This window comes from Schistocerca gregaria, chromosome 2 (genome assembly GCF_023897955.1).
Source record: "Schistocerca gregaria isolate iqSchGreg1 chromosome 2, iqSchGreg1.2, whole genome shotgun sequence".
Classification (NCBI taxonomy): Eukaryota; Metazoa; Arthropoda; class Insecta; order Orthoptera; family Acrididae; genus Schistocerca; species Schistocerca gregaria.
In genome coordinates this window covers 79,409,342-79,435,143 of record NC_064921.1, presented here as the reverse complement: position 1 = coordinate 79,435,143, position 25,802 = coordinate 79,409,342, and the positions used below count along the sequence as shown (strand labels likewise).

General features: G+C 45.3%; 1 protein-coding gene across 1 annotated transcript in view; it reads right to left on the bottom strand.

Moving 5' to 3' along the window:
• LOC126336350 (uncharacterized) overlaps positions 1-25,802 on the bottom strand; it is a 474,839-nt gene that overhangs the window by 95,119 nt on the left and 353,918 nt on the right. Inside the window, exon 12 of the mRNA XM_049999936.1 lies at positions 19,386-19,526. Within this exon, the coding sequence (XP_049855893.1) occupies positions 19,386-19,526 (141 nt within the window). The remainder of the gene's footprint in view (positions 1-19,385; positions 19,527-25,802) is intronic.

Sequence of the window (25,802 nt, the reverse complement as noted above, 5' to 3'; positions counted from 1 at the left end):
TCACTTGCACGGCGCCAAACGCGCATACGACCATCATTGGCACCAAGGCAGAAGCGACTCTCATCGCTGAAGACGACACGTCTCCATTCGTCCCTCCATTCACTCCTGTCGCGACATCACTGGAGGCGGGCTGCACGATGTTGGGGCGTGAGCGGAAGACGGGCTAACGGTGTGCGGGACCGTAGCCCAGCTTCATGGAGACGGTTGCGAATGGTCCTCGCCGATACCCCAGGAGCAACAGTGTCCCTAATTTGCTGGGAAGTGGCGGTGCGGTCCCCTACGGCACTGCGTAGGATCCTACGGTCTTGGCGTGCATCCGTGCGTCGCTGCAGTCCGGTCCCAGGTCGACGGGCACGTGCACCTTCCGCCGACCACTGGCGACAACATCGATGTACTGTGGAGACCTCACGCCCCACGTGGTGAGCAATTCGGCGGTACGTCCACCCGGCCTCCCGCATGCCCACTATACGCCCTCACTCAAAGTCCGTCAACTGCACATACGGTTCACGTCCACGCTGTCGCGGCATGCTACCAGTGTTAAAGACTGCGATGGAGCTCCGTATGCCACGGCAAACTGGCTGACACTGACGGCGGCGGTGCACAAATGCTGCGCAGCTAGCGCCATTCGACGGCCAACACCGCGGTTCCTGGTGTGTCCGCTGTGCCGTGCGTGTGATCATTGCTTGTACAGCTCTCTCGCAGTGTCCGGAGTAAGTATGGTGGGTCTGACACACCGGTGTCAATGTGTTCTTTTTTCCATTTCCAGGACTTTTGAACACTATTAAGGTAAATACATTGTTTGTTCTCTATCAAAATCTTTCATTTGGTAACTATGCCTATCAGTAGTTAGTGCCTTCAGTAGTTTGAATCTTTCATTTAGCTGGCAGTAGTGGCGCTCACTGTATTGCAGTAATTCAAGTAACGAAGATTTTTGTCAGGTGATTCATGAAAGGTATAGGTTATTGTTAGACAGGGCCATTCTTTTGTAGGGATTATTTTAAGTCACTTTGCGTTGCGCTAAAAATATTGTTTGTCACTTTAGTGTTGATCAGAATAAGAAAAAGAGAGAAATGTCAGAGTACGTTCAGTTTTGCTCAGCTGTTTGAAAATCAAATAATGTAAGAGGTATATCAGCACAGTTATTCATTAATTTTTCCAAGGGGACGTTTCATAGTACTTGTAGAGCAAATAGGAGGTACGTACGCCTGTAAATTCCTTCCTTACATCTCGCTGTTCCAAACGCACGTTACACCACGATACAGACTTGAATACAGCGAACAGGCATGTCACCTACTGGACGGGCAGTTCACAATTTTGCGAGAGAAAAGAAAAAAAAATGGGGCACGAGGGACATTTGAATGCGAATCTCTCCCTTCGCGAGTAATCGATGCGGAGAGAGCTACAGAAGCTGTTACCAGTGAGGCTAGCGTAAATAAATGAACAGTATTGAGGATAAACAAGCAGGTGACCAACAGGAATATGCAGCTTCAGCGTTCTAAAACTGCATAGTGTTAAACTAATAAATTAGTAAATGTTCTTTTGCGATTTACCGGAAACCTGAATTTTTGACATTTCTCATAGATGACTGAAGTTAAATTCTGCAAAATTGGCATACATAATTACAATGACCTTCGCTACGTCTGTCGCCTACGATCTTCAGAAAATTCTTAAATATGATGTGTGTGATTACTGACAAAATTTTTAAACTTATTTCTTATACTAAAATAAATTTTCTATATTTTTCACAGATTAGCATCAAAAGAGGAAACTGGAGGCATAACACAGTACCCTGAATGTCCTATGTAGCCTGCCTGTTTTTGTTAAGTTGTGCAGTCATTGATACCGAGGAAAATATTATCTCAGTTAAACAATGTTCTGTTTTTTAGCATTTCGAGTATTGTTGTGTGAACATCACACTCTAACAGGTATTTGATTTTCTCAGAATTACTTACACGCTAATTGTTCGTACAAATTCTGAGCTATTTCTGCTTTATTGATCAGTAATACTGTGAAGGGGAAGAAAAAGTTAAGAAAGCAGCCTGTTTCGGGACAGGCCTCCCTTAATGCCGCTGTCTCACACACTTGGTGTACACGGGTTCTACAGGAAACGTTGACTTCCAGAGTCCCCCGCCGTAGAAGCGAGGCGCGGACTGCGCATGCGTGACACGGGCAAGGAAGCGTTGGTTTCCGGCTTACTGTCCTGGCCTAGATTCCACATCGGCGTTATCTACATCTACATCTACATGACTACTCTGCAATTCACATTTAAGTGCTTGGCAGAGGGTTCATCGAACCACAATCATACTATCTCTCTACTACTCCACTCCCGAACAGCGAGCGGGAAAAACGAACACCTAAACCTCTCTGTTCGAGCTCTGATTTCTCTTATTTTATTTTGATGATCATTCCTACCTATGTAGGTTGGGCTCAACAAAATATTTTTCGCATTCGGAAGAGAAAGTTGGTGACTGAAATTTCGTAAAAAGGTCTCGGTGCGACGAAAAACGTCTATGCTGTAATGACTTCCATCCCAACTCGTGTATCATATCTGCCACACTCTCTCCCCTATAACGCGATAATACAAAACGACCTGCCTTTCTTTGCACCCTCTCGATGTCCTCCGTCAATCCCACCTGGTAAGGATCCCACACCGCGCAGCAATATTCTAGCAGAGGACGAACGAGTGTAGTGTAAGCTGTCTCTTTAGTGGACTTGTTGCATCTTCTAAGTGTCCTGCCAATGAAACGCAACCTTTGGCTCGCCTTCCCGACAATATTATCTATGTGGTCCTTCCAACTGAAGTTGTTCGTAATTTTAACACCCAGGTACTTAGTTGAATTGACAGCCTTGAGAATTGTACTATTTATCGAGTAATCGAATTCCAACGGATTTCTTTTGGAACTCATGTGGATCATCTCACAGTTTTCGTTATTTAGCGTCAACTGCCACCTGACACACCATACAGCAATCTTTTCTAAATCGCTTTGCAGCTGATACTGGTCTTCGGATGACCTTACTAGACGGTAAATTACAGCATCATCTGCGAACAGTCTAAGAGAACTGCTCAGATTGTCACCCAGGTCATTTATATAGATCAGGAACAGTAGAGGTCCCAGGACGCTTCCCTGGGGAACACCTGATATCACTTCAGTTTTACTCGATGATTTGCCGTCTATTACTACGAACTGCGACCATCCTGACAGGAAATCACGAATCCAGTCGCACAACTGAGTCGATACCTCATACCTCCGCAGCTTGATTAGAAGTCGCTTGTGAGGAACGGTGTCAAAAGCTTTCCGCAAATCTAGAAATACGGAATCAACTTTAGATCCCCTGTCGATAGCGGCCATTACTTCGTGCGAATAAAGAGCTACCTGCGTTGCACAAGAGCGATGTTTTCTGAAGCCATGCGTGTCAATAGATCGTTCCCTTCGAGGTGATTCATAATGTTTGAATACAGTATATGCTCCAAAACCCTACTGCAAACCGACGTCAATGATATAGGTCTGTAGTTAAATGGATTACTACTACTACCGTTCTTGAACACTGGTGCGAGCTGCGCAATTTTCCAATCTGTAGGTACAGATCTATCGGTGAGCGAGCGGTTGTATATGAGTGCTAAGTAGGGAGCTATAGTATCAGCGTAATCTGAAAGGAACCTAATCGGTATACAATCTGGACCTGAAGACTTGCCCGTATCAAGCGATTCGAGTTGCTTCGCAACCCCTAAGGTATCTACTTCTAAGAAACTCATGCTAGCAGATGTTCGTGTTATCTCGCAAAATTCGTTTTTCTGCGCTCGATGAGTCCTTAGTATTTCCAGTGACGGCTCCCATGCTTTGCCGAGTTAAACTGTCCCACCTCTGTCAATTAAGTCGTTAGCTATACGTAATGTGACTGTCTCTCTAATGATGGAGTCCCAGTATGATGAAGCGAACGAGAGAATCCTGTTCTTGTTAATAACAAACTACGACAGATGTACTGGTACACGTTTATTATGTCACAACCGGTTTCGTTCGAAAGAACATCTTCGGATTACACTGCCAACAGTCTGCGTAATGAATCCTCGTAGTTGCGCCGAAGATGACTCGAGAAGTCTAGTTATGTTACGTAACATCAGAGGCAAATTCTGGAAAATGACGGCCATACAAACACACTGTCTTCCACCCGGCACAAGCAGAGTGACTCATTGCTCGCTTTGCTTCTGCCAGGCGACCAGTGGACTGTTTACATGGTCGTCATGTTCCAGAACGTGCCTCTGACATAACGTAAGGTGACCAGACTCGTTAACACAAACACATAAAACACAGAAGAAGACGAAACACCACGAAGCAATTATCCATTATCCAAATGGATGTGCAGACAAACATATGATTACAGTTTCGGAAAAATTGGATGACTTATTCAAGAAAACTTCATTAATTGAGCAAGTCAGTAACGATTTGGACCACCCTTATGCAAGCAGTTATTCGGCTTGGTCTTAATTGATAGAGTTGCTGGATGTCATCGCGCTAATTTCTGTCCAAATGGCGCGTTAGATGATCAAAATCCAGAGATGGTCGCAGGGCTCTGCCCATTACGCTTCAAACGCTTTGCTGGCCAAAGCAGAGTTTGGTTAGCATGAAGATAAGCTGCAGAAACTCTCGCCATGAGTGAGCAAGCATTATTTTGCTGAAATGTAAGTCCTGCAGGGCAACAAAATGGGGTGTAGAATATCGTCGACTTACCTCTGTGCTGTATGAAAGCTGCGGATGTCAACCAAAGGGGTGATGCTATGAAATGAAGTGGCACCCCCAGACTATCCACCATTCCAGGGTGTCGGCCCGTGTGGCGGGCGACAGTCAAATTGGCAAACCACTTGTGGTCGTCACCACACAAGTCGTCGGCCTGGAATCTCATTGTCTGGAGTAGAATTGTCTTTAGCAATGAGTCCCGCTTCGAACTGAGGCCCGACTAGGGTCCCAATTTGAAATGGGCCCCGATGATTAGCGAAGACGCTTCTGGAGTCGTTCTGGACAGTGGTGGGATGCCGACCTGACTGTGGGCGACTATGAGGGCCGACAACAAGTAGTGCTGCATAGTCTGACGTACCACTGCATTTCAAAGCAGAACCACTTCGGGTGGCATCCGCAATACCCTTACAGCTCAGCGGTATGTCAACGATATTCTACACCCCATTTCGTTACCCTTCTTGGCAAGCCACCCTGGGCTCAAATTTTTCAGAAAGATAACTCCCACCTGCACACGGCGAGACATTCTACTGCTTGTCTTGCCAAACCCTGCATCCGCCAGCTAGGTTGTCGGATCTCTCCCCAATTGAGAACGTTTGGAACATGTTGGAGTTTTGACGATCTAACCCGCCATTTGGACAGAATATTCCTTAGAAGGACTCCAACAATATCAATCAATGCCAAGCCGAATAACCATTGGCTTGCTCAGTTTATGAAACTCTTTCTCTTGAATAATCTTTCTCTTGAATAATTCAATTTTTCTGAAACTGTAATCATTTTGCCTGTACATCCACATCACATCTGCCGATTTCCGTCAATTATCATTCATGGAGCTCAAGATAATCGATATTTTCTGCTCTCGATCTCACCACAGTTCTTGCTGTGTGCGATATCAAGACGATGTTCAGATACAGCAGATTTTTCCGGCTGACTAAGTCTTGTGTGACGATCACGTTCAGCGTACCTGTTTTTAACAGCAATACGTCTGGCCTATGCATTATTTTCACATTGCCACGGGATGTTGTATGTTGCAGGTATTCTTAGACCCAAGTAGTCTTTTATGAAACATAGCATAATTTGTACTCGCGCCGCAGAACGGAAAAAAAAAAAAATTCTGTGTTTCTTGGTGAGCGTGCTGATGTCGAAGGACTGACATCTAACATAAGGAAGGAAAAAATCCTAGTGGAGTTCTCCCTTTGTTCTGGCTATTCTTGAGGTATTACTGCGTGCTAGTCGAAAGATATTGCGAACCTGTTTATCGGGTAACCCGTTCTGAGCAAACACCCAAAGAAGATGGCTAAGTTCCGCCGAAAATCTCTCCGGATCTAAGATCGCTCTAGCTCTATGCACATGTGTCCGTAATACTCCACTGCTTGAGAATTGGTGACGACAAATCGTTCTATGGGGACTCAACATCTGAGGTCATCAGTCCCGTAGAACTACTTAAACGTAACTAACCTAAGGACATCACACACATCCATGCTCGAGCCAGGATTTGAACCTGCGACCTCAGCAGCAGCGCAGTTCCGGACTAAAGCGCCTAGAACCGCACGGCCACGTCGGCCAGCGCTTGGTGACGATAGCTCGCAGCTGCCCGGTCGGTGTATGTTGGTTAATGAAACAGATTGTGGCCCACCGAACCATGAGATCCAGAAACGGGTTGTCGCTGTTCTCCACTTCCACAGCGAAACAAATGCTCAAATGGAGGGAGCAAAGGCGTTCAAAAAATGAAGGTAGCGTTGCTGCGTCGTGTGACCATACCGCAAAGATATGGTCCATATGTCTCGAACAACATATCGGTTTCAAAACCGCCTCTCGGTATCTGTGCTTTTCTAGCTAAACAGCGTGTAAATTGGCGAAGCTACTACAGGTAGCCACACTCGCACCACAAGATGAGGGGCAGGTGCCTCGTAGAAGCGTTGTGTAGTTTAGACAATACCAACCAACGAAAGACCCGAGAAGCTTTCAAGTAGCTATAAAGTCGGGGAACCCTCAAACAGAACACGTGAGATTTTGTTCTACAACGTCAACATTGTTTATCAGTTAGACTATAGGTGTAGTTTTTTATTGATTTATTGACATTATTGATCCCGACTATTGGTTAGAAACGCAGTACTCGGAATTTGCAGGCAAAGTTAACAACAAGTAGAGCAGACGCTGTCATGGATTTATCACGCTAATCAACAAGTACCACAGATTGTCATCCTTGTGTCTTTGATGAACCAAACGCTGTTCTTGAAATAAATAACTTGTTCTCTTTACATTTCTGGACGTTAAAATTGCAACACCATGAAGGCGACATCCAACGAACTTGAAACTGACATAATTGTAAGGATTAACGTTTTACCACTGGAGCACAAAGTAGTAACGCCATCTACGTTCTGTAGCCTATATGAGGCAGTCACATTTGAATGTTATTTGCTGCAAAATCGTGTTATGTCTGATGCAGAAACCAGAAACGCCTACATGTGAGTTCAGCGCCACAATCGTGGCTCATCGGGACAGACCGCACCAGAATCCTGCTGCTCTCATTGGTTAAGACCCACGACCCTCAAATACGGAATCAGTCGGTTCAGGAAATCCATAAATCAACGCCATGCAGGATCTCAACACCCCACGTGACTAGCGCCCGAGAGGACAGGCATACTGTCCGATCGGCCGAGCAGGATCGAGCAGCCACGCACCTACCTCCGGTCAGGAAACAGGCTTGTTGACAGTAAGGCAAGTATCTACTCCGACAGTGCGACGATGTCTAGGAGCACCGCCGAATTTCAACACAGCGACTGGTGTTCCCACTTCCCTTCACGAAACACCAGAGATAGGACCTCTGATAGTGGATCCATGTTCAGATCCCCGTCTTGCCCGATTTTTTTCACAAAATGATGTGTCTGTTCTCCTCCTGTAGTCTTGGCATTTGTCACACTATATATATTTATATACACGTCAAGTTCCATAGGACCAAATTGAGGAGCAAATCTCCAAGGTCCCGAAATGTGTCAATACGTGAAAACGCGACATAAAAGTAATAACAGATAAAAATAAAATGTTTATGAACCCGATAAAAGTCAATCCATAAGTTTAAGTAACGCAGTCAACAATATAACATAAGAATCAGCTTAATTTTTCAAGGAACTCCTCAACAGAATAGAAGGAGTGAACCATGAGATAACTCCACAATGGACGCAGCAGATTCATCGCGTCGTCTTTCAAGACAAGTGCCGGTTCTGTGTACTGCATCACGATGGACGTCTGCGTCTGAAAAGGCTCCAAGGAGAAAGAACCTTGCCATACATTCCTCATAGTCGGAGACGCTCAGCAACTCGTATGTATCGCCACTGCGTACACAACATGACCACATGTGGTCCGCGTAATCGGTAATCCTGCAGAGCAGGTGTTACATTTCTGACGTGTCAAGGCCGGTGGCTGTGCCCTGTTTCTGAAGTATCTGTGATGTTAGCTTCCAACAGAATAATGCAAGACCAAACCGGTGCTGTTGAACAGTTGCCGTGGCCAGGAAGTTCTACACATCAGGCTCCTATTACAAACACCTGCTCATGGACTGCCGAAAAACTTAGAAACCATCATTCGCCAGCCACTTCTACTGATAAACCCTGGCACAGATTTGAATTCTTATTAGTCCTGCAATCTCATTTCTACTCGATGCCTGACTGTGTTTGAGTCCCTGCTGAAGCCACAGGTACCACCTTTCGCACCCTACGTATCCTGAATCAACTACAAGTTTATATACTCTTCCCACTGTACAATAGAAACACAACACGTAAAATGTCGTTTTATTTGCCATTCTTACTGGTTTTGCACGTTTCATAGCCAACAGTATATTTATTCTAGAACAATTAGGCTAACGAGACCCTCTTTTACGCGTAACAAGACGTTCCTCACTTTCTACACTGCCCAGTCACATTAGTGTGACCACCTACCAAAAGGCTGAATAACCACCTTCTGCAGCGTGGACGGCTACGAGACATGCGGAAAGGCAGTCATTGAGGTTCTGGAAGGTACCGACTGATACGTGAAGCCACGCCAACTCCAGTGCTGTGGTCAGCTACGCTAGGTCTCTCAGCTGAGGATCCACGGCGTGAACAGTACGATCGAGGAGGTCCCACAGATTCTAGTTTGGCTCAACCCCGGGGCGTTTGGTGGATAGAGTACGCTAAACTCATCCTGGTACTTTTAGAACCATGCATGTACACTGCATGCTGCTGGTAGCTAGCATTGTACCGATAAGAAACAAACTGCATGTAGAGGAGGACATGGTCCCCAAGGACAGATGCACTGCAAGCTGTGTTACACGTTGCATTGTCTTTCTGAAACACTGATGCTCATAAATTAGGCTCATAAATAAGCAGTCCACTTACGCAAAGGTGTGTAGGGGCATGTTCAAAAGTGTGTGGAATCTTATGGGACTTAACTGCTAAGGTCATCAGTCCCTAAGCTTTCACACTACTTAACCTAAATTATCCTAACGACAAACACACACAACCATGCCTGAGGGAGGACTCGAACCTCCGCCGGGACTAGCCGCACAGTCCATGATTGCAGCGCCTGAGACCGCTCGGCTAATCCCGCGCGGCGTTGGTGCATGTCAGAGTACGGCGTAGAGACTAAGTGTGCAGATGTTTTCAGACGTGTTAACGGTGCCTGTGTGTTGAAAATGGCACAAAGGACACATACTGATGACGTTATGAGGGGCAGAATACCAGGGCGACTGGAGGCTGGTCAAATTCAGCAGGTTGTAGCACGAGCCCTCCGTGTGCCATAAAATGTGATCTCACGGTTGTGGCAACGATTCCATCAGACAGTAAACATGTCCAGGTGCTACAGTACGGGACGTACACAGTGTACAACACCACAAAAACACCGATATCTCACCATCAGTACCCGCAGATGGCCACGGTGTACTGCAGGTAGCCTTGCTCGGAAACTTACTGCAGCCACTGGAACAGTTGTCTCAGACACACATTGTATAGACGACTGAACAGACATGGTTTATTCGTCCGGAGACCTACAAGGTGCATTCCACTGACCCCTGGTCACAGGAGAGCCCATAAAGCCTGGTGTCAAGAACACAGTACATGGTCATTGGAACATTGGTCCCAAGTTATGTTCACGGACGAATCCAGGTATAGTCTGAACAGTGATTCTCGCCGGGTTTTCATCTGGCGTGAACCAGAAACTGGATACCGACCCCTTAATGTCCTTGAATGGGACCTGTATGGAAGTCGAGGTTTGATGGTGTGTGGGGGGCGATTATGATTGGTGCATGTACACCCCTGCATGTCTTTAACAGAGGAACTGTAATAGGTCAGGTGTATCGGGACGTCACTTTGCACCAGTATGTTCGCCTTTTCACGGGTGCAGTGTGTCCCACCTTCCTCCTGATGGACGATAACGCACGCCCCCCCCCCCCCCCCCCCGAGCTGCCATCGTGGAGGGGTACCTTGAAACAAAAGATATCAGGCGAATGGAGTGGCCTGCTTTTTCTACACACCTAAAACCCGTCCAGAACGTCTGGGATGCTCTCGGTCGACGTATCGCTGCACGTCTTCAAACCGCTAAGACACTTCAGGAGCTCCGACAGGCACTGGTGTAAGAATGGGAGGCTATACCCCAGCAGCTGCTAGACCACCTGATCCAGAGTGTGCCAACACGTTGTGCGGCCTGTGTACGTATGCATGGTGATCATATCCCATGTTGATGTCGGGGTACACGCGCAGGAAACGGTGGGGGTTTTCTCAACTTATCACCAATACCGTGGACTTACAGATCTGTGTCGTGTGTGTTCCCTATGTGCCTATGCTATTAGCGCCAGTGTAGCGACACGTTGTGTTGCACCACATTCTGCAATTATCCTTAATTAATGAACATGAGTGTAGATGCCACCGGCCGAGGAAAAACAAATTGCATGTAGGGTTGGACATGATCCTCGAGGACTTGTTTTTATCCACTATGCTTTCCAGAATGACGAGATAGCCCAAGGAATGCCACGAAAACATTCTCCAGACCATAACGCTCCCTCCTGGTTGCAGGGAGTTCCTTTCAAACGTTTCATGCTGTACACGCCAACGGCCATATGTCCGACAGAGAATATAACCTGATCCATGTGAACATGTCACCTGTTGCAACTCAGTGGTGCGGTATTCGCGTGCAAATTTCAGCTTTCGTCGCTTATGAACAGCAGTCGGCTTGGGTGCATGAACCAGGCGTCTGCTACGCAGCAACGTTCGCTGAATTGTCTTTAAGGAGACACTGTCGACAGCCGCTAGATTCACTCGGGCGGTCAGTTGCCCAACAGTCCCACTTTTATTTTTCCGTGCGCATCCCCACAGCTGTCGTTTATCCCTGCTCTTGGGGCCGGCCGGGGTGGCCGAGCGGTTCTAGGCGCCGCGACCGCTGCGGTCGCAGGTTCGAATCCTGCCTCGGGCATGGATGTGTGTGATGTCCTTAGGTTAGTTAGGTTTCAGTTGTTCAAAGTTCTAGGGGACTGATGACCTCAGACGTTAAGTCCCATAGTGCTCAGAGCGATTTTGAACCTGCCCTTGGGGCAGCACGGTTGCTTCGGCGCCGGTTTTGGACAGCGCCACCCTGCGATGCACATTATACTTCAACTATGGCGGCACGTGAACAGCTTACAAACTTGGTGTTTTCGGAAATGCTTGCACCCTTCGTCCGAAGTGCAAAAATAATGCCGTTTTTGGACGTCTGATAAAACACTCCGTTTCTGCATTGCGGCAACGACTACGTTGTTTCCCGCATCCCCCTACACGCTTTATATAGGCTACTCTCCAATGCTAGTGGAAACAAATGGCATCTCTGAATGATTATTGCAAGCTGACGTCGAACATAAGGTGTGCCTCGAGCAGGTACCATTACACTTATGACTCAGCATGGTTTCTAAGTTGCAAATAGTTACGACAGAAATAGAGGAGACCGGGGCAAGTTGACGAGCGGGGAAATATGAAAAATTACATAGTTTAAATTTCCATACCTAGGTAGCAGCACTGTATGCATACTATTAGCGATCCACATGACTAGGAAGTAAAATATACCGCACTGACGCCGCTCGTGCTGTGTCGTTCCTTGCTATACCCTGATCGAGAATTTTCTGTGACGTGCTGCAATTTTCTACATCTCTGAATTAAGACATCGCACACTAACAGGCAAGATATTGTTTTATACTTTGCCATTCACGAGTAACTTAAACAATGTGCTTTTCATAAAGACTGTGTATTCTTCTTTAAACTGTCTCAATAATGGAAAGTTTGTAACATTCTCGTTCGGGGCAAGTTGGCTGGCGCAATTTGACGACCTCGTCATCTTGGCCCATATGATTTTTGCTTTGCCTGTTTCAGTAATACGAGGCGTGTTTTTTTAAGTACCGTTTTGGAATTAAAAAAAGACGTGCTAAGATATCTCAAAAATTTTATTTTTACATGAAAGCCTGTACCTTAATCTAATTACATGTCTGAATAGCCGGCCGCGGTGGTCTAGCGGTTCTAGGCGCGCAGTCCGGAACAGCGCGACTGCTACGGTCGCAGGTTCGCATCCTGCCTTGGGCATGGATGTGTGTGATGTGCTTAGGTTAGTTAGGTTTAAGTAGTTCTAAGTTCTAGGGGACTGATGACCAGAGTAGTTAAGTCCTATAGTGCTCAGAGCCATTTGAACCATTTGAACATGTCTGATTCTTCCTTGTTTACGTTGTGTACTGAGTGTTTAACGTGCTTCCGATAGTTATGAGTCTCGCCGACTGTGAAGTACGGGCTGTTATGAGATTTCTTACTGCTAAAGGCCTAAAAGCGATCGATATTCATCGTGAGATCTGTGCAGCTTACGAAGAAAACATTATGATTGATGGAATGGTAAGAAAGTGTGTGGGAGCATTTAAAGATGGCCATACAAATGTGCATGATGAACAACGGGGTGGGCGTCCTTCGGTCGTTAATGAAAGTTTGGTGCAGGTAGTGGACAATAAGGCGAGAGAAAACAGACGCTTTACGATTTCCTCTTTGCGGCATGACTTTCCTAATGTTTCTCGTAGTGTTTTGTATGGCATTGTGACCGAGTACTTGAATTACCGAAAATTGTGCGCACGTTGGGTACCGAAAATGTTGACGGATTTGCACAAAACCAAACGTTTAGACAGTGCATCGGCTTTCCTTAAGCGCTACCACAAAAACGGTGATGATTTCTTAAGCCAAATTGTTACGGACAATGAAACATGGGTGGCCTACGTGACACCAGAATCAAAGCAACAGTCCATGGAAGTTGAGCAAGGGCATCGTTTTGCTGCAAGACAATGCCTGCCCGCATGTGGCGAATCAGACCAAAGATGTCATCACATCTTTTCGATGGGGAACTCTAGATCATCCTCCGTACAGCGCCGATCTTGCGCCCAGTGACTACCATCTGTTTCTGCACTTGAAGAAACACCTGGGCGGTCAGCGTCTTCAAGACGAGGACGAAGTCAAAACAGTGGTGATGCAGAGGTTAACAAGTCAGGCGACAGACTTCTATGACGATGGCATTCAAAAACTGGTACAACGTTATGACAAGTGCCTCAATATTGACGGAAATTATGTAGAAAAGTAGATTAAGGTACAGGCTTTCATGTACAAATAAAATTATTGAGATATCTTAGCATGTCTTTTTTAAATTTCAAAACGGTTCTTACTTAAGAAACACGCCTCGTAGATAAAACAGGAACATTCGCAGTTTATATAAGTAGTTGAAGAGCAATAGAGTAGACACGGTTTATGGACTGTTGGCCATGACAGCAAGGGATGAGAGAAAATATACGGTAGAGGAGGAAACAGTGGTGCGTTAGGAAGTGGTAGATCCCAAGGAACAGAAGAAAGGAAATAATAATACGATATGACGGACAAAACAAAATGAAAACATACTGAAGTGTAACTATTAGAAGTTGTAAGCATTTGATTCACAGTTACTTGAAGAGTCATAACGATGCCTCGTTCCAGTACAATCTTCTATAACATCTCATTAAATGAGCAGAAAAAGTTCTTAAAAATGAACTCACTTTTTCATTGAGTAACTTTTTCGACTTTCCATTCTTTTCCGTAAATATCTCCTCCTAGAAAATTTAACAACGAGCCCTTATCTGCTGTTCGGATTAGGCTCATGCTATCCTGAATTTTACCTGTGGTATCTCTGGTTACGTTTAAGTATTCACGTACGTCGTACGGTTAGACTTGTTTTTGGATGAGCCGTCATTGTTTCCGTTTAGACTCTTGAGCTCCAGAGCTACGTGTTTGTGAGACAATGAGTTACTACGGCAGAGTAGAGGTGAGCTATTTCGAAACATCGTGTAATTACCGTTGCCTGCCTTACTGTATTCCTAGAAACCTGACGGCGTCACGAGATTGTGTTTTGCAACATGTTTTGTTGTCAGAAGCAGTTTTGTAGTCCCATTCAAAGAGCAGTTTAAGCGCCAGATTTTCCTGAATCGCACGTTGCGCAGTTGATCCTCACCTCTAGAACTGTACCCAATGAAGCTGTGTTTTTCACTTACATGGTTTGATTAGAAACTGCAGTACTGTCCTTACAGTGTTTTAGCTACATTTTCCATGTTCCTAATACTGCATGATGCTCTCAGGGAACTAATGCACTCATTTCCGTTTATTACTGCATCTTTAATTACAGTACGTCTGTTGACACTTAGTGCTTCACGGACAGAATTTTACGGAGACAAGATGCAAAGCAATGAAAGAAGGAAAAAAAGCACTAATTTTCCGATTCAGTCAATGCGTATTATTCAGCGCATTACGAGTGGTATTACTCTACACGCACACTGAATAGCCTATCTGCAAGATCGCTCTAATCACTATGAGACTTAACTTGAAAAAAAGATGCTCTAAGTACTAAGGAACTTAGCATCTGTGGTCATCAGTCCCATACAACTTAGAACTACTTAAACCTAACTAACCTAAGGGCAACATACAACACCCAGTCTACATCTACATGATTACTCTGCAATTCACATTTAAGTGCTTGGCAGAAGGTTCATCGAACCACAATCATACTATCTCCCTACCATTCCACTCCCGAACAGCGCGCGGGAAAAAAGAAAACCTCAACCTTCCTGTTCGAGCTCTGATTTTTCTTATTTTATTTTGATGATCATTCCTACCCATGTAGGTTGGGCTCAACAAAATATTTTCGCATTCGGAAGAGAAAGTTGTTGACTGAAATTTCGTAAATAGATCTCGCCGCGACGAAAAACGCCTTTTCTTTAATGACTTCCATCCCAACTCGCGTATCATATCTGCCACACTCTCTCCCCTTTCGATGTCCTCCGTCAATCCCACCTGGTAAGGATCCCACACTGCACAGCAATATCCTAACAGAGAACGAACGAGTGTAGTGTAAGCACTCATCACGAGGCAGAGAAAATCCCTGACCCCGCCGGGAATCGAACCCGGGAACACAGGCGCGTGAAGCGAGAACGCTACCGCACGACCAGGGACCTAACTTCTGAGGTCATCCGTCGCCTATACTTAGAACTACGTAAACCTAACTAACCTAAGGACATCACACACATCCATACCCGGGGCAGTATTCGAACCTGCGACCGTAGCAGCTGCGTGGTTCCGGACTGAAACGCCAAGAACCGCTCGGCTACAGCTGTCGGCTGCCTATCTGCAGCTGTCATTCTCCTTCACCGGAGTAAAAACGTTTTCCAACGCAGATTTCTTTAGATGTAGGTACAGATAGAAAAAGACAGAATGAAGAAGCATCTCCAGATTTAGAGAAAAACTGACAATGCAAATTATAATAAACTGTAGTTCTAGAGCTATTGGGGATAAAACTCAGGGAGATAAACGATATCTACAACTTGTGAAACCCAGCTCGCTCTTTTCGTCCAAGAGACGTAGAAACCGGCGCCCAGGGTGATTTTGTGTTCCCTGACTTCCGGAAGCCGTTCCATACATTTCAATACTGTCGCCTAATTTATAATATACCACTGGCCATTAAAACTGCTACACCACGAAGATGACGTGCTACAGACGCGAAATTTAACCGACAGGAAGAAGATGCTGTGATATGCAAATTATTAGCTTTTCAGAGGATTCACACAAGGTTGGCGCCAGTGACGACACCTACAACGTGCTGACATGAGGAATGTTTCCAACCAATTTCTCATACACAAACAGCAATTGACCGGTGTTGCCTGGTGAAACGTTGTAAGGAGGAGAAATACGTACCATCACCTTTCCGACTTTGATAAAGGTCGGATTGTAGCCTATCGCAATTGCGGTTTATAGTATCGCGACATTGCTGTTCGGGTTGGTCGAGATCCCATGACTGTTTGCAAAACATGGAATTGGTGGGTTCAGGAGGATAATACGGAACGCCGAGCTGGATCCCAACGGCCTCGTATCACTAGCAGTCGAGATGACAGGTATCTTATCCGCATGGCTGTAAAGGATCGTGCAGCCACGTCTCGATCCTTGACTCAACAGATGGCGACGGTTGCAAGACAACAACCATCTGCACGAACAGTTCGACGACGTTTGCAGCAGCATGGACTATCAGCTCCGAGACCACGGCTGCGATTACCATTGACTCTGCATCACAGACAGGAGCGCCTGCGATGGTGATCTCAACTACGAACTTGGATGCACGAATGGCAAAACGTCAGTTTTTCGGATGAATCCAGGTTCTGTTTACAGCATCATGGTGCTCGTATCCGTGTTCGGCAACATCGCAGTGAACACACATTGGAAGTTTGCATTCGTCATCGCCATACTGGCGTATCACCCGGCGTGATGGTATGGGGTGCCATTGGTTACACGTCTCGGTCACCTCTTGTTCGCATTGAAGGCACTTTCAACAGTGGACATTACATTTCAGATGTGTTACGACCCGTGACTCTACCCAGCATTCGATCCCTGCGAAACCCTAGCTTTCAGTAGGATAATGCACGACCGCATGCTGCAGGTCCTGTAGCAGCCTTTCTGGATACAGAAAATGTTCGACTGCTGCCCTTGTCAGCACATTCTCCAGATATCTGACCAACTGAAAACTTCTGGTCAATGGTGGCCTAGCAGCTGGCTTGTCTCATACGCCAGTCACTACTCTTGATGAACTGTGGCATCGTGTTGAAGCTGCATGGGCAGCTGTACCTCTACACGCCATCCAAGCTCTGTTTGACTCAATGGCCAGACGTATCAAGGCCGTTATTACGGCCAGAGGTACTGATTTCTCAGAATCTGTCCACCGAAATTGCATGAAAATGTAATCACACGTCAGTTTTAATATAATATATTTGTCCAATGAATAGCCGTTCATCATCTGCATTTCTTCTCGGTGTAGCAATTTTAATGGCCAGTAGTGTATAATCACAAAAGACTCGTCCCACCGAAACGACAATGCATTGGCAGCAAGAATGTTATTGTTGCGTAACAATTTGTTACAGCGCAGCCAACCTCAAGTTGAATAAGAAAAATATTAATTCTAATTGTAAGAGACTGAAAGGTAGATTTGACTGTCCAGATTGGTAAGTCTGATGCCTGTCCACGTACTTTGTATCCGGACTTGTCAGGGCGACAGCCACGCCTCTTGGTCATTTAGCAGGTTTTGCACCAGAAGACAACATGCCGTTAGCTGCTTTTGAAGCCGAACACGAATTTCGACAATTATTTTCGACGTTTTATAGACGGTTTTGCAAACAAGAAAGTGGACGCATGTTTGCTAATGCAATTGATATTTCATGTGTAAATGTAAACGAAGCCAAGACAGAGTACCTCGTTACGACATGTGGTCATTCTCAGACTGCTGGTCTTCTACAATCACTGCTGATTGGGGACCAGTCCTACAAGAGAGTGCATGAATTCAAATACCTAGGGGCACTTTTCACTGAGAACTCGTCATGTGAAGCAGAGATCAGTGCCAGTATACAAGCAGGAAACCGATCTTACCACAGACTAGCACAACTGCGTCGATCCATATATCTTTCCAGACAGTTCAAGATTCGATTGTACAAAACCCTGAGCCAGCCTGTTGTTCTATATGGCTGAGAGACATGGAGTATCCGGGAACAGGACTTCCGTAAGCTCCTTGTTTTTTTAGAGAAAAGTGCTTCGGAATATCTTCGGTCCAGTTCTGGACGCAGTTACAGAGGAATGGAGGATCAGATACAACCAAGAGCTTGAGGAACTATACCAGCAGTCCATAATAGCAGGAACTGTCAAAGCTAAACGAATGCAGTGGGCCGGCCATGTGGCCCGGATGGAGGATCACAGATGGCCTCCAAAGCCCCTGGATTTCATATCTGCAGGAACGAGACCGCCAGGGAGACACTAGAATCGTTGGAGGGATGGACTCCGTCAAGATTTAAACCAGGTGTCAATATATGTATACGGATGGGGGATAGCAGCAACGAACAGAATACAGCAGAGGAGGAAGTTTGTAGAAGCGTGCGGTCCACTGCGTCTGATCACGTAGTAGTAGTAGTAGTAGTAGTAAATGCATGGACTGAGTACCAAAAATACGCATCAGAATTAGGTGGTCCTACAAATAAGACCCTTTATGTGCTCCACTTTAGGGTAAGTGTGGCCAAAGTACTGACAAAACTGAGTAAGCCAGCTGCCAAGAAAAGGGGGCGTCCGACCAGTGAGAATCCAAGTACTCGGAAACGGGCCAATGCGGGAGTTCGTCCAGAATCTGAAGGTCGTTTGGACGACGCTGGGCATCTTCCAGTGGTCAGTGACAAAAAAGATCATTTGACCGGTGCAATAAACCGGACTGCAAAGGCAAAACGAAATTTTATGATGTAAATTGTAACAGTCACTTATGTCTGTATAGGAAAAAAAATTGTTTATTTGATTATCATTCTTCACAAGTGTAAAACCATAGTTTATGCATATTGTCATTACGTAAGGTTGGTTTGGTTGTTTTGGGGGGAAGAGACCAAACAGCGAGGTGATCGGTCTCATCGGATTAGGGAAGGATGGGAAAGGAAGTCGGCCGTGCCCTTTCAAAGGAGCCATCCCGGCGATTTAGGGAAATCACGGAAAACCCAAATCAGGATGGCCGTTCGCGGGATTAAACTATCGTCCTCCCGAAAGCAGTACGTAAGCTTTGTGTAATTAATGTATGTTGGTGAAATAAAATCAAATAAAATACTTTGACTTTTCGACTTATACTGCACCCACTTGAACACAATGTCCTCACTTCGGGACGCGTTGTATACCCCTCTGGCGGCAACTCGTAATATTTTGCACACCTGAAAAATCATAATTTAATTCGAAGAACTGGATAGCAAAGCCGTGACTTCATTTTTTTTTACGGGAAAAAACTAAATCGGGACATAAAGGGTTAATTTGAGATCCTGACGGCCTGTCATTATTTCACTCACGCGCTAGCCGGAGCTGCCTGAGATAAGATCATTGTGGCACTCCATTTAGGTGAGATAGCGCAGCCTTCCATACGTTATGAGGGAGGACCGTCAATCGTACCCGCTAGACCGATTGCCCTCGAATGGCGAATGCTGTGATTGAGCCCCAGTCCGGCACTCTGCACTGATATGTCGGGAAGTTTCACGTCAGCATTCTGTCCCACAGTGTTTGCGTTGGCGTGCAGCGTGAGTCGACGTCGGAGCAGCAGCAGCTGGCGGCTCACCTGTGGAGAGGTGCTGCGTGACCAGCGGCACCACCGTCTCTGCCCGGCTGTCCGCCGCCACCAGCACGGGGCCGGCGTCGCCCACCAGCGGCTTGAAGCGGCCGGCGTTCACGTCCGACGTCACCGCCACCATCGCCAGCTCTGCACACACAAACACACCACACTGCAGCTACTGTAGTACCACTGTGCTGCCTTACCTGACCGTTCTCAATGGCCATGAGATCCTGTGAGTCGTTATAGCATTCCTCTTCTGACTACTTCATTGCAGGATGTTTCGATCTCCCTGCTGGGAAATCGGTATTGCGCAACGGCTGATGAGCCTAAGTTGATGCCGCGTTCCTTGGCTTTAATACGGCAGACACTGGTCCCCACCGCGTTCCTTGACTTTAGTAACGCACACGCAGAAACCCAGGACAGAGTCGCTTTTGGTGATACCAGGCTTGCTACCACTGGTCAGAGCAGTAGCAGAAAGGAAGGTGCACAGAGCACAGTAATGGCTCAAAAATGACGAACGTCCAAAGTGGAGAAGATGTTGTTGTGGTCTTCAGTCCTGAGACTGGTTTGATGCAGCTCTCCTTGCTACTCTACCCTGTGCAAGCTTCTTCATCTGCCAGTACCTACTGAAACTTACATTCTTCTGAATCTGCTTAGTGTATTCGTCTCTTGGTCTCCCTCTACGATTTTTACCCTCCACGCTGCCCTCCAATACTAAATTGGTGATCCCTTGATGCCTCTGAACGTGTCCTACCAACCGATCCCTTCTTCTTGTCAAATTGTGACACAAACTCCACTTTTCCCCAATTCTCTTCAGTACCTCCTCATTAGTTATGTGATCTACCCATCTAATAATCTTCAGCATTCTTCTCTAACACCACATTTCGAAAGCTTCTATTCTCTTCTTCTCCAAATTATTTATCGTCCATGTTTCACTTCCATACATGGCTACACTCCATACAAATACTTTCAGAAACGACTTCCTTACACTTAAATCTATACTCGATGTGTAGAGAAGATAGTGGGTACAAGAATCAGATTGAAGAAGGAAATAAAGGCATGCATTGACAGAGAGGCAGGACAGAAACAAGGAGGAGAAATTATCATAAATAAACGGGAAGCAGTGTTGATCGCATAAATTGTTTAATGTGGTGACCGGTTTCGATATTTTTTTTAGATCATCTTCAGACCTACAATAAACAATAATCCTTATAAACATATGAATAATGAAATCGTATATTGATAAAACAGTAAATAACTCTGAGGTACCATAGATGTCTGCCGGAGGCGGTGGCGCATGGCAACCCTCTTGCTTGTGGCTGGTGGTGTACTGCAATGTGAAGGACACCAGCTGCTAATTAAATACTTGAAGCCCCGCACACCGTCTCCGACATAACGTCATGGATAACCAATCACGTATAAGTTACTTTTCTGCCGCTTCATGAAGTAACGTGGTAGTTACTATTAAGTCATTACTACAGTCTATAGAAATTATAAAACAAGTTAAAATCTTATATAACATAAAACGTAGTGTATAAAGGTAATTGATACGACCTAAATAGTATGGCCCTCTATCACGTATTGTTATCGACCAAAGCAAGAAGGAACATTAGCACTGTGCGCGGTAATATGTGCGCCGATTTGCTGAACAACGGAGGATTTTTAGATGCACAAATGAGGGCTACGTTAGCTTGGAAAGTGACAGCAGGGGTTTTAAGGACGTTCTTTATTATAAAAGCCTCTACAGGCTCAGAAATGGCGATCATTAAAAAATTCGTACAGACTTTTTACCGCATTACGAGAAGTTAACGACAGCAAAAGTGTTTCGAATCAGCAACAAAAAGTTCGTTTCCTTTTGTGACCGGAGAAAGGAATGTCTTCCTAGAATCCGAATGTCTGCGCCGGTCTGTAGACATAAGGTCTTTTGAGGATAATGTACCTCTTCAGTCCGGTTCAGTGGGTGATATCACCCTACAAGGTGACAGCGGTCAAACACACGGGAAGAACAAATATAAATATACTTCTCAGCAAACACTTCGGTTTCTTGAGTGGCCGCGTCGCCTTCTTAACCTAAATTCTGAACAGAACTTAAATGAAAGTACGATCATATGAGGCATCAAAAGAAAATCGTGACTAGATTGAGGATGTGCTAGTAGGGAGGAAGTAGACGTAGTATTTTACCTTCGATGGATTTTACCAGAATGGGATTTTCGCTCTGCAGCGGAGTGTGCGCTGATATGTAACTTCCTGGCAGATTAAAACTATGTGCCCGACCGAGACTCGAACTCGGGACCTTTGCCTTTCGCGGGCAAGTGCTCTACCATCTGAGCTACCGAAGGTAGTTCTGCAAGGTTCGCAGGAGAGCTTCTGTAAAGTTTGGAAGGTAGGAGACGAGGTACTGGCAGAAGTAAAGCTGTGAGTACCGGGCGTGAGTCGTGCTTCGGTAGCTCAGATGGTAGAGCACTTGCCCGCGAAAGGCAAAGGTCCCGAGTTCGAGTCTCGGTCGGGCACACAGTTTTGAAGTAAAAGTTACTTCAGGCCTTACCAAATGAAATTTATCGGGACCATTGCTGTTCGTATTGTATATGAATGACGTAACACCAGTATTAATAGCTCTCGCTTTTTGCAGATGATGCAATGAAGTACTCTCCGAGAGAGAGGAGAGGAGATTATGGTGTTTATCGTCCCATCGGCAACGGGGTCATCAGAGACGGAGAAGAAGTTCGCATTAGGGAAGGATGGGGAAGGAAATCGGCCGTGCTCTTGCAAAGGGACTATCCCGGCGTTTGCCTGAGGCGATTTACGCAAATTGCGGAAAGCCTAAATCAGTATGACAGGTCATGGGTTTGAACCGTCGTCCTATCAAATGTGAGTCCAGTGCGCTAACCACTGCACCATCTCGCGTGGTAGTACAATCCGAAAAAAATACTACACAGACATTGTCAGATCTTGATAAGATTACAAAGTAGCGTAAATATTGGCAGTTTGCCGTAAATGTTCAGAAATGTAAAACTGTACACTTACAAAAAAAGACAGAAACGCAGCGTCCAACAATTGCAGTATCAGAAAGTCAGCACCGGAATGTGTGTCCCTCGCATATTAAACTACCTGAATTCATACTGGCGTGTTCGCACGAATTTGTGGTTCTTTGAGACGGACAGCTCGACGATGTTCAGGAATGAGTGGATACAAGCAGACGGCTATCATAGGGTTGGATATTTCCGATGTCACGAAGTATGTGGTTGAGGACATACATCTATAGCATCTTCTCGTGTAATTTTGCCAGACCTCAAGTAGGAATATGTAACACATTTTTTAAACACCCACTGTCGGGCATAATGAGTTCGATACTTGCGCAAAGAGTACTCAGAAGTGCGCCTGATGAATCGTGGTTATATAACAAAGTCGCGTGACGATATTTCGGCAGTGTGTTTGTAAGTAAGTGGGTTCAACATATGGTACCTCCTGGCCCGCATCTCTCACAACAAGAAGTCAGCCGGCGCCAGTCACGCAAATCCTACGCGTGCCCGGGCTCCTGTTTACACGCAACGGCGAATCAAGAGCGAGGCGGAAGTGGACCGGCTTCCTCAGTGACAGAGACGGCAAGCAGATCGCTGCCTGTGCCCTGTACTGCGTCATTACTTTCCTTGTTCGTCGGCCTTCTACACACTTCTCACCCACAGTGAAAAATTCAGTTTTCATTCCATAGACTCAAAAAAGGAGATGACTCTTGTGGGCGTGGAACAAGTCAGAAAGTATAACATAAAAAATATAAAATACTCACTACCCTGATCGTTTGTCAGGAGATTGTCAGAATAGGTGAATACATTAAACTGGCTCAAAAATGGTTCAAATGGCTCTGAGCACAATGGGACCTCACATCTGTGGTCATCAGTCCCCTAGAACTTTGAACTACTAAAACCTAACTAACGTAAGGACGTCACACACATCCATGCCCGAGGCAGGATTCGAACCTGCGACCGTAGCGGTCACGCGGTTCCAGAGTGAAGCGCCTAGAACCGCACGGCCACAACGGCCGGCCTGGTCTAACAGTCCCTGTTAAGATATTCATGTACAGAGCAGTAGGAGTTGCCTATCAAAAACTCTTTCAAACTCTGTTTAAACTGTGCTTTATCAAGTTTTTAATGGTTGCTGGCAATTTATTGAAAATGTGTGTTCCCTTCTTCGACCAAGGTGATTGATTTTAGTTCTTTATGTAGATTGCTCTTATTCCTAGTATTGATACAATGTATTGTGCTATTCGTGGGGAATAGAGATATATTACTTGCAAAAAATTTCATTAAGGAATAAATATAATGAGAAGCAGTGCTTAGAATACAAAGTTTCTTGAACTTGATGTTCTTGAATTTACACCACGAATGAGTCTTATTATACGCTTTTGCACATTAAAAACTTTTACTCTGTTTGACGAGTTGCCCCAGAATATGATCCCATATGACACAGTAGAAGGAAAGTAAGCAAAGTATGCAAGTTTTTTGTTTTGTTTTGTATTTATGTCTCCTACATCTGACGTCATTCTCACTGCAAATGCAGACTTGTTCAGGCGCTTCTCCACTGAATTTATTAAAGAGTTGTAATCCCAGAAACTTAACACTGTCAAGTTTGGTTGTAAGACTGGGATGTTGTCTTTCGCCCCTTCTGTTCAATCTATACATCGAAGAAGCAATGACGGACACAAAAGAAAATTTCAGGACTGGAAATAATATTCGAGATGAAGTGGTATCAGTGGTAAGGTTCGCTGATGACATTGCTGTCCTCAGTGAAAGTGAAGAAGAATTACAGAATCTGATGAATGAAGTGAACAGTCTTATGAGTACAGAATATGGACTGAGAGTAAACCGAAAAAAAGACGAAAATAATGAGAAGTGGAAGAAATTAGAATGGCGAGAAACTTAACATCAAAACTAATTATCACGAATTAGACGAAATAAAGGAATTCTGCTACCTTGGAAGCGGAATAACCCATGATGGGCGAAGCAAGGAGGACACAAAAAGTGGATTAGCAAAAGCTAACCAAGTTGACCAAGGAAATTATACTAGTATCAAATATAGGCGTCAGTAAGACGAAGAATCACTGCGAATTTACGTTTGGAGTACAACATTGCATGGTAGTGAATCATGAGCAATGGGAAAACCGGAGAAGAAGAGAACTGAAGCGTTTGAGGTGAGGTACTACAGAAGCATATTGAAAATTAGGTGGATTGATAAAGTGAGGAATGAGGAGGTTCTCCTCGGAATCGACAAGGAAACGAGATACGGGAAACACCGACAAAAGGAAGTGTATGGGTGAAAAGACACGCGTTAAGACATCAAGGCATAACCTCCTTGGTGTTAGTGGGATCTGTAGACGGTAAAAGATGTAGCGGTAGATTGAGATTCGAATACATACAACAAATAATTGTGTACTTTGGGTGCAAGTCCTACTCTGAGATGAATAATGAAGAAACTGGCAAAAAAAAAACAGGTTCATGTGAAAAGGAAGTCATATAAAAAGACTTACCATTTTGGTGATCCAAGATCGCTGTGTAGCGACTGCCCTTATTTCACACTTCATTCCCTACACAAGACGTTCTTCTTATCATTTGCATCTCTCATTCTCTAACCAAGAGCGTTGGACAGGCTTTTATAGAGGCATTGTTGTCTGTCTTTTTAAGATCGCAGTTAGAATCATTTTGGACCTTATTTGTACTTATTGCTATGAACAGTGAATCTTTCAGGTTAGTTACAACTTCCTTGCGTTGCTGGAAATTTCGCTTGAGGTTTCAGCCAACACCACTTTCCTTGAACTGTGTGGTGGTCAGTGCTGTCTTGGAAAGATACGACTTCCGAGGGCCTGCTGCAAATGGCTCAAATGATTCTAAGCATTATGGGAGTTAACATCTGAAGTCACCAGCCCCTAGACTTAGAACTACTTAAACCTAACTAACCGAAGGATGTCACACACATCCATGCCCGAAGCAGGATTCGAACCTGCGACCGTAGCAGCAGCGCGGTTCCAGACTGAAGCGCCTAGAACCGCTCGGCCACAGAGGTCTGCTGCTGCAAATGCTCCAATATTGAAAGGCTAATTTTTATCATTCCTATTCTCTTTATTCGAATCAGATATTTCCTAATAATCGGCTTCTGAGATGGTGGGTTTTCTAATTGGGAGTCTCTCAGTTTTATCTAACCTAAAGAAGTGACATGTTCATTCCACATGTATTATAACATCCGAGCGGCAGTTTCCAGTTAATTTCACAAAAGTGGCATATCTTGATGGGCTTTTCTTATTTCCTTCCTATAGCAGTATCTACAGTCAGTGCCGTAAAATCCAAGGCACCCCTTGACTTAGACCCTCCTGAGCTCCAGCAACTTTCAGTTCCCACCAATAATTTGATAGCCGGCCGGCCTAGACGCTAAGTC